Below are 10,149 nucleotides of genomic sequence, written 5' to 3'. Positions count from 1 at the left end.
GTATGTCTATTTAATTGTCGCGGGTGCGGGGCGGGGCGGGTTGTAAAAATAGACACAGTACTGCGGGGCGGGCTGGGGCGGACTGGGGCGGGCCAAATAATTTCATAATTGCGGGACCCGCGGGTTGAAAAAAACCCCGACACGCGCATCACTAATATATATATATATATATATATATATATATATATATATATATATATACACACACACATACACACACCTTTCTTCACTTTGCGTCTGCATTGCTCATTAATTATAATCACTGAAGGTGTTGGTCAGTTCTATATAATACTAAAGAAGAATAATAGTGCATTTAGTTAAATATATTGGTTTTCTGCATGAAAATTGGATTTTGCACATTACTGATGTTAATAAATGTAAAATATTGTTGCATGTTCTTCAACTCAGGCTCAGCGCTTTACTGTCGAAAGTGTATTACCAGTAAACAAACAGTAACTGCACTTATTAAAGCAAAACTGTAGTAATTTTATGTTTATTTTTATTATACCCCACACACCAGTCCCCCAGTGCTACTAAATCTGCTTCTGAAGCCAACATCTGTAAAAACTTAGTGACACTGCTCTCAAATGTTAGTGTGTAGCCCTGCACTGTTACATTAGGGCTTTTATGTTCATGCCTCACTATTTTTGTTTTTATTTCAGAGTTCATTATAGAAAAAGAGAAGAATGAAGACTCAAGTGAAGTTGAGGAGAAACAACATGTCACAACTGGAGAAAAACCTTTGAGTTGCTCTAAAAACAAACAGAAAGATTTAAAAAAAAGAAGAGTTAATAAATCTTTCACCTGCACCCAGTGTGGAAACAATTTCACTGGCAAAACAGGTCTTGAGCGTCACATGAGAATTCATACAGGAGAGAAACCATTCACTTGTGATCAATGTGGGAAGAGATTTACACAAGCAGGACACCTTAGGAGACACATGACCATTCATACTAGAGTGAAGCAGCATGCATGCGATCAGTGCGGTAAAATGTTTTTAAAGGATTCAGTTCTGAAGAGACACTTGAAAGTCCATTCAAATGAGAAGCCACATTCATGCTATTTGTGTGGTAACAGTTTTACTGGAAATCTACAAAATGTAAAAGTACATCAGAAAATAGATAATGGTGTGAGAAAGTACATCTGCTTTGAGTGTGAAAAGACTGTTACTTCAGAAACCTGTACAAAACTGCATGAGAGGATCCACACTGGAGAGAAACCTTTTAAGTGTTCGCAATGTGACAAGAAATTCAGTCGGCTAGCAAATCTGAAAACACATGAGATGATCCACACTGGAGAGAAACCTTTTAAGTGTTCGCAATGTGACAAGAAATTCAGTCGGCTAGCAAATCTGAAAAGACATGAGATGATCCACCATGGAGAGAAACATTTTAAGTGTTCACAATGTGACAAAAAATTCAGTCTGCCAGAAAATCTGAAAAGACATGAGATGATCCACACTGGAGTGAAACCTTTTAAGTGTTCACACTGTGACAAAAAATTTAGTTTGTCAGCAAATCTGAAAACACATGAGATGATCCACACTGGAGTGAAACCTTTTAAGTGTTCACACTGTGACAAAAAATTTAGTTGGTCAGCAAGTCTGAAAACACATGAGAGGATCCACACTGGAGAGAAACCCTTTAACTGTTCACAATGTGACAAGAAATTCAGTCAGCCAGCAAATCTGAAAACTCATGAGAGGATCCACACTGGAGAAAAACATTATGTGTGTTCACACTGTGACCAAAAATTCAGCCAGCCAGGAAATCTGAAAAAACATGAGAGGATCCACACTGGAGAGAAACCTTTTAAGTGTTCACATTGTGACAAAACATTCAGTCTGCCAGCAAATCTGAAAACTCATGAGAGGATCCACACTGGAGAGAAACCTTTTAAGTGTTCACATTGTGACAAAACATTCAGTCAGCCAGCAAATCTGAAAACTCATGAGAGGATCCACACTGGAGAAAAACCTTTTAAGTGTTCACGCTGTGACAAAAAATTCAGTCTGCCAGCAAGTCTGAAAATACATGAGAGGATCCACACTGGAGAGAAACCTTTTAAGTGTTCACGCTGTGACAAAAAATTCAGTCTGCCAGAAAATCGGAAAAGACATGAGAGGATCCACACTGGAGAGAAACCTTTTAAGTGTTCACACTGTGACAAAACATTCAGTCTGCCAGCAAATCTGAAAACTCATGAGAGGATCCACACTGGAGAAAAACCTTTTAGGTGTTCACGCTGTGACAAAAAATTCAGTCTGCCAGCTAGTCTGAAAACACATGAGAGGATCCACACTGGAGAAAAACCTTTTAAGTGTTCACGCTGTGACAAAAAATTCAGTCTGCCAGCAAGTCTGAAAATACATGAGAGGATCCACACTGGAGAGAAACCTTTTAAGTGTTCACGCTGTGACAAAAAATTCAGTCTGCCAGCTAGTCTGAAAACACATGAGAGGATCCACACTGGAGAAAAACCTTTTAAGTGTTCACGCTGTGACAAAAAATTCAGTCTGCCAGCAAGTCTGAAAATACATGAGAGGATCCACACTGGAGAGAAACCTTTTAAGTGTTCACGCTGTGACAAAAAATTCAGTCTGCAAGAAAATCGGAAAAGACATGAGAGGATCCACACTGGAGAGAAACCTTTTAAGTGTTCACACTGTGACAAAACATTCAGTCTGCCAGCAAATCTGAAAACTCATGAGAGGATCCACACTGGAGAAAAACCTTTTAGGTGTTCACACTATGACAAAAAAATCAATCTGCCAGAAAATCTGAAAACTCATGAGAGAATCCACCATGGAGAGAAACCTTTTAAGTGTTCACATTGTGAAAAGAGATTCAGTAGGTCAGGAGACCTGAACATACATGAGAGGATCCACACTGGAGAGAAACCATACAAGTGTTCATGCTGTGACAAGAGATTCAATTGTTCATCAAAACAAAAAAGACACGAGAGGATCCACACTGGAGAGAAACCGTACACGAGTTAATGCTGTGACCAGAGATTCAATTGTTCATCAAAACAAAAAAGACACGAGAGGATCCACACTGGAGAGAAACCGTACACGAGTTAATGCTGTGACCAGAGATTCAATTGTTCATCAAAACAAAAAAGACACGAGAGGATCCACACTGGAGAGAAACCGTACACGAGTTAATGCTGTGACCAGAGATTCAATTGTTCATCAAAACAAAAAAGACACGAGAGGATCCACACTGGAGACAAGCCGAATCGCTCCAAGTCATGTGTGAAGCATTTCAATCATTAATCTGCTCTACACAGACACACCAAAAACAATCACAGAAAGGCCCCATAAACATGAAGACTCATTTAAGTGCTTTTGGAGCCTAAAATCGCTATATATATATATATATATATATATATATATATATATATATATATATATATATATAATTTATTTTTTTATTTATTTTTTCTTCCCTGAAACTGGTATATTTTGGATTGACCCTATTCAGACACCGCTACATAAAGTAACAACAAAGGCGGACTACATGCCTGTGTTCATGCTGCAGAAGCTACTGAGCCCATTAGCTTTACTAACTTTACTAGCTTTTCTTGTTGTTGTGTTGGGTTTGTAAACAGTGCACAAGGTTTATGCACATGCTCCAAGTTTGTGCCAAAATTACAGTGCTACATACTAGTATGGCATGTACTACATTGTTTATAAAATAAAAGATTGGACTGGAAAAACTCTGGCTTTGTGTGTATGAACTCTAAGTAGAGCATTCTCAGATCTAGCTCTGATTCTGTATCCTTAAAGGGATAGGTCACCCAAAAATGTAAATTTGATGTTTATCTGCTTACCCCCAACGCATCCAAGATGTAGGTGACTTTAGCCTCGTTCAGACTGTCAGCCCAAATCCGGTTTTGTCCATATCTGGATGGAATCGGATTTGAATAACTGACTGTCCACACAGTCATATCGCAACTGTTCAAATCCGATTTGTCTGTCCATAAGCGTTCTTTCGTTTTACGGAATGTGCGTTGGTTTCTATGGTAATGCCGTTGTGTTGTTATGCCAACACTAAAAACAACAATAACAGCAATACAGTTTGCAATATAGATGCTGTCTTGCAATATGACAACACTGTCGTCGTGCTGTATTATATTTCATCTTCTAAAGCAGCGGCAGAACCACAGGAATGTGCGACTTTATTTTGTGATGCTGTCTCTGCTGGTTTCAAAACTCAAAGAGGTGCATATTCTACCTGTAGATTGTCTTTTCCCGCAGTTTGCAACAACACAAGCTTGTTTCTGCAAAGACGCTTGTTATGTTTATGTGTTTACATTTTACATGGCTTGAAAATGTGAAAAAGCAGAAATCCGATTTGAATAGAATTCCAAAGCACATACGGATTTGACCAAATTGGATTTCATGTAGTTCATTGCTGTTCAGACTACCTAAATATGATCGGATTTCAATCGGATTTGCATACAAATTGGATTTGGGCTGACAGTCTGAACGAGGCTTTTGTTTCTTCAGTAGAACACAAACAAAGAGTTTTAACTCAAACTGTTGTTTACAACTGTCAGTGTGTGACGCGTCAAAGTGATCTGCCATAGCAGATGCATGCACGAAAGTGGCTACTTAAAATGGTAATTTCTTGTGCTTATCCTGATTCTGGTAACCGATTAAAAACTAAAATATTACGTTTCCTTGTGCAAACTCATCTGGGACTGTTGACTTTTCACAGTCTACATTGCCAGAGCACATTGACGCATCACACGCCGCCTGTTGTGAACTTGCTCAATACAGTTGAACATTGCAGTTGATCAGAAGTAAATAATTATATAAATGCTGTTCAGCTTCTTGCACAGACCAATTAATTCCTGTATCAAGACCTCAATGTATCGTCACAAGCTGCAGTGTTTATTTTGGTTTTGTCTGTGTATGTTTTTTTCCTCTTAAAGATTTGTTGCCCATTGACTGCTGTTATATGACTGACAGACTGCAACGGTTTGAGTTAAAAATCTTGTTTGTGTTCTACTGAAGAAACAAAGTCACCTACATCTTGGATGACCTTGGGGTAAGCAGATTTTGGGTGAACTGGAAAAGGCATGTGTGCCGGAAAAGGCATGTGTGATCTCGCATTCAGATTCTTGACTGGCAAGATGGCCGCGAGAAACTCAAACAGTGAAAGTGAGTTGTTCAAAACCTTTCTTTTTAGTAAACTCTGTGTACACAAACAATGTTCTCAATGTTTGAGTTCATGTGTAGAGACCCAGGCGATACTTCGAGCAAAGTTTCATGGTGTGTCGAGCCTTCTTAGTGTTGTAAAAATATTGATTTTGATGCGCTCAAAGTTATGCCCCTAGTTCTCCAATTCACCGGCCATTGACCACAAAACTAAATCACGGTCAATCTCAAAAACGGCTTGTTTGTCGTAATTATGCTTTTAGATATAAGTTTGTCTCGTTTACAGTAAAAAAAAAAAAAAAAGCCCAGGCTGCATTTTTGGCAACAGTTATCCTTTAAGCTAGCAATTTTTTTTTTCCCTCAATCAATATAGATCATTGCAAGTTGATCAGAAATGTGTCAATGTTGGAGGAGCATCATGTAAGGAAATATTTTTGGGGGGTTTTGGAGGCAGAGGCGTCCACAGACCAACATTTGCCATCCCTGATTCTTAAAAGATTAGAGGAGGTTAGATTATTTTCAATTAAAAAGTAATGTGTTACTTAATAGTATTTTTTCCAAGTAACTAGTAATTACGTATCTTGCATTACTTGTAATGCTTTACCCCCAACACTGCTTGTCACAATGTGAACATGTAAGGTTTCTCTCCAGTCTGAATCCTCTGGTGCAGATTTAAAGAGTTCCCAAATGTAAACGTTTTCCCATTTCCACACTGTTCACAAACAAATGGCTATACTGCCCTCCAAAGGTAAAGCGCAGTAACTACACATTTGGTCAAAATTGAGTTAAGGCTTAAAATGGACTCTGTGACAACCGTTTTGTGGCAAAGTCTCCTGGTTCAATTTTGTCCCGTTTCAGAGAAACATTGAGAGAAACAAGAGTGTCAACATGTTTGATTAGCTGTTGTAAAAACTTTAAAGGCATTTTTCTCAGTTTCAGTGATCGCGTAGTTACTGCACTTTGCCTTTGGAGGGCAGTATTCTCAAGTGAGGATCCTCATGTCCACTGTGAGAAGCATTTTTTTTGTGTGTGAAACTCTTCACTGATCACATTTGAATGGTTTCTCTCCGGTGTGAACTCTCATGTGAATCTCTAGGTTTTGTTTGCTTGAGAATGTCTTCACACACTGATTACAAACAAACGGTTTCTCTCCGGTGTGAACTCTCATGTGAATCACTAGGTTTTGTTTGCTTGTTAATGTCTTTCCACACTGATTACAGATGAACGGTTTCTCTCCAGTGTGAACTCTCATGTGAATCTCTAGATTTTGTTTCTTTTTGAATCTCTTTTCACACTGATTACACATGAATGGTTTCTCTCCAGTGTGAACTCTCAAGTGACCATCGAGAGCATGTTTGTGTGTAAAACTCTTCCCACATTGATCACATGCATGTGGCTTTTCTCCAGTGTGGATCCTCATGTGCCCTGTAAGGTTTGATTTTTGTGAGAACCTCTTCCCGCATTGACCACATTTGAATGGTTTCTCTCCGGTGTGAACTCTCATGTGAATCTCTAGGTTTTGTTTGCTTGAGAATGTCTTCCCACATTGATCACATGCATGTGGCTTTTCTCCAGTGTGGATCCTCATGTGCCCTATAAGGTTTGTTTTTTGTGAGAACCTCTTCCCGCACTGACCACATGCAAACGATTTCTCTCCGGTGTGAACTCTCAGGTGAATCTCTAGGTTTTGTTTGCTTGAGAATGTCTTCACACACTGATTACAAACAAATGGTTTATCTCCAGTGTGATCTTTCATGTGAGTGTCTAGCTTGTGTTTGCTTGGGAATGCCTTTTCACACTGATTGCAGCCGAACGGTTTCTCTCCAGTGTGAACTCTAATGTGAATCTCTAGGTTTTGTTTGTTTTTGAATCTCTTTTCACACTGATTACACATGAATGGTTTCTCTCCAGTGTGAACTCTCAAGTGACCATCAAGACTGTGTTTGTGTGTAAAACTCTTCCCGCATTGATCACATGCATGTGGCTTTTCTCCAGTGTGGATCCTCTTGTGCCCGATAAGGTGTGTTTTCTGTGAGAACCCCTTCCCGCATTGATCGCATGCAAACGGTTTCTCTCCGGTGTGAACTCTCATGTGATACACTAGGTTTTGTTTGCTTGAGAATGTCTTCACACACTGATTACAAACAAATGGTTTCTCTCCAGTGTGATCTTTCATGTGAGTGTCTAGGTTTTGTTTGCTTGAGAATGTCTTTCCACACTGATTACAAACAAACGGTTTCTCTCCGGTGTGAACTCTCATGTGAATCACTAGGTTTTGTTTGCTTGAGAATGTCTTCACACACTGATTACAAACAAACGGTTTCTCTCCGGTGTGACCTCTCATGTGAATCACTAGGTTTTGTTTGCTTGTTAATGTCTTTCCACACTGATTACAGATGAACGGTTTCTCTCCAGTGTGAACTCTCATATGAATCTCTAGATTTTGTTTGTTTTTGAATCTCTTTTCACACTGATTACACATGAATGGTTTCTCTCCAGTGTGAACTCTCAAGTGACCATCGAGAGCATGTTTGTGTGTAAAACTCTTCCCACATTGATCACATGCATGTGGCTTTTCTCCAGTGTGGATCCTCATGTGCCCTGTAAGGTTTGATTTTTGTGAGAACCTCTTCCCGCATTGACCACACGCAAACGGTTTCTCTCCGGTGTGAACTCTCATGTGAATCACTAGGTTTTGTTTGGCTGGGAAATTATTTCCACACTGAGTGCAGATGAAAGATTCCTTAGCTCTTCTTTTCTGTAAAAATGTCTTTTTAGTCTCTGAGTGACTCAAAGGTTTTTCTTCAGGTTTGACATGATGTTTCTCCTCCACTTCACTCAATTCTTCAATCTCCTTTTTCTCCTCCATCAGCTCTGAAATGATAGGGTGGGAAAATGTTGTGAATGAACTCTTATGCTACATTATTTTACTGTGTCTCACAAACTGTAGCACTGACTATATTTAACAAACCCTCTTACCAATGCTTTAAAAAAAAAAATCTCTATATCTATATAAAACATATTTAATTTATAAGAAGCACAACTTTTTCAGGAATTACAAATCAGTTTTGGCCAAAAGTATGCTTAATTATATATAACCCTGCCCTCAATTCTGGAAAGTTACTTTACTGGCAAAAACAACAAAAATGAGTGTTGTAATCAACAAAGTAAAACCAGAACTATTTATCTAAATCTAATGAAGTGCTTGGATGTTTATAACATGACTGTTCTTCGGGATTACAAATGAGGAATGATCACCAACCTGTTTGTTCTTCATCTTTGGAGATTTCAGCTCTTCCTGATGCTTTGATGCTCATCTTCACTTTTAAACTGATGGGAATATTCCAGCATTTATTGCTGAACTGCAGTGGGAGGAGTTTCACTGATGACACGGCTGTAGTGGGAGGAGTTTCACTGATGATGTGGTTGGAGTGGGAGGAGTTTCACTGATGACGCGGTTGCGGTAGAATAAGCTGATCTACCAAAATGGAAAATATCAATTGGTTTTTATACTAATCGATAACAGAATGAATAAATGTTAATTATTAAACAAATATAAATAATGGTAAGAAAACCAGCTGAAAGAATAAATGTACAGATTTGTGTTTCTAAAAAACAAATCCTTATGAATATTGAAATCACGGCATTCGTTTCATTATCATTGATATTTTTAGTTGTCATACCAATGGCCTTTTTTAAATTTCATTATTCAATAGTTTAATACTTTACTTAATATGAACATTTCATTCTGTTCTGTGTGATTTTTGCTGACAAGACAAGACTACACTTTTAACCCTTAAAATAAATATCATTTCTGCAGTCATTTATCCATTTGTGTAATATTAACTTTGTTTGCCGTGGTGGGACACAAAATGCGTTTTTTCTGACATGCTGTGACTAACAATATAACCATAAAATACAATGAACACGCATACGAAATTAAACCATGCTATGTGTCCGCTGTAATCCTGGGCCCGTATTCATAAAAAAAAAAAAGCTTAGTGCAAATCTTAGGAGTTGCTCCTAGTGACAAAATTCTAAGAAAATTCATAGAAATTTGGGTGTTTCCTCTTAAAATTAAAGAAAAGATCCTAGTAAAGAAAAAAGTAATTCAGAAAGAATCTTAACCCTTAAAAGAGGTCTTAAGGTCCAAATTGTTAGGAGTAGGGACGAGGACTTTTAAGAGGCTTAAGAGTTTCTTTTCTGTATCCACCTCATATAAATCTACTGTATTTCGCCAGAGAGGACTGTGGCTGCAAACACTTTGTCATTTGGATTACTTTTTGGTACGGTTGCAACAAATAAATGACTTTTCTGTCTTTATGTATTACTGTACAGAGAAGGTTAACGTTAGGTTTAGAGGCAGAAGTGGGATTAGCGACTAAAAAAAATATTTGCATGCTCTATTGTTAGTAAAATAATACTTTAATATTCGCTATAAAATTGATAGGTTTTGGTTTTTGGAGTAGGTTAAGGGGCTAACAATCTAAATTAATCAATAGAGGAGGATCAACATTCTTAATTTTTAGTAAAATATATTGAATGTGCATTATATTAACAGTTTACAGCTGTGGTTGTTATTTTGTTTACAATGGGTATTTTTAAATCTAACTTCGAAAGTGCATATTGTGAAATGAGCCCCTAGTATTTGTTTTGTTCGTTTAGTTTTCGCACATTGTAAGTGCTGTTAGAGACACGTATTTGACTCATTGACAGTAATATTTAACTTGGACATTACTTTCATTAAAAAGGCTTGTATCTGCTATTGCGGGCTCATTTTGTAAATGTAAGCTATTAATTTAAATCATAGACAAGCGCAAACTGGGTGCTTAATGCAAATTTAATAGGCCACATTTACAGTTCGCCCATATGCAAATATCTCTTTAGGTAAAGAGACAAAAGAATGAGGCTAATCACTGTCGGACTCACCAGTTTTGTCTCAGCAAATAACAAAACAGCTGAAAGCAAAAGTGTTAAATCAT

The 10,149-nt window shown here is 37.9% G+C and overlaps 2 protein-coding genes across 2 annotated transcripts; one reads left to right on the top strand and one right to left on the bottom strand.

Annotated features, from left to right (window-relative positions):
* The first annotated feature begins 494 nt into the window (after positions 1–494).
* LOC141328703 (uncharacterized) lies at positions 495–6,184 on the top strand. The gene has a single exon (XM_073835410.1). It carries the CDS (start codon positions 857–859, stop codon positions 2,996–2,998), a length of 2,142 nt encoding a protein of 713 aa, XP_073691511.1. The 5' UTR covers positions 495–856; the 3' UTR covers positions 2,999–6,184.
* Positions 6,185–6,206: 22 nt separating this feature from the next.
* LOC141328735 (uncharacterized) lies at positions 6,207–8,941 on the bottom strand. Its single transcript, XM_073835412.1, has 2 exons — positions 8,430–8,941; positions 6,207–8,041 (listed from the first exon to the last, which is right to left on the bottom strand). The coding sequence occupies exons 1-2, from the start codon at positions 8,482–8,484 to the stop codon at positions 6,207–6,209; spliced, it is 1,890 nt and encodes a 629-aa protein (XP_073691513.1). The 5' UTR covers positions 8,485–8,941.
* Positions 8,942–10,149: the final 1,208 nt, after the last annotated feature.

Source organism: Garra rufa, chromosome 1 (genome assembly GCF_049309525.1).
Source record: "Garra rufa chromosome 1, GarRuf1.0, whole genome shotgun sequence".
NCBI lineage: Eukaryota > Metazoa > Chordata > Actinopteri > Cypriniformes > Cyprinidae > Garra > Garra rufa.
Note: the sequence above shows the minus strand (reverse complement) of the source record. Positions and strands in the feature narration are given on the sequence as shown.

What these genes read in the sequence shown, in the direction of transcription:
- LOC141328703 (XM_073835410.1), top strand. Translation starts at nt 857, where the DNA reads ATGAGAATTCATACAGGAGAGAAACCATTCACTTGTGATCAATGTGGG.
- LOC141328735 (XM_073835412.1), bottom strand. Translation starts at nt 8,484, where the DNA reads ATGAGCATCAAAGCATCAGGAAGAGCTGAAATCTCCAAAGATGAAGAA. An exon ending in CAAAGATGAAGAACAAACAG is followed by an intron (nt 8,042 to 8,429) that starts GTTGGTGATCAT and finishes CTATCATTTCAG; the next exon opens with AGCTGATGGAGGAGAAAAAG.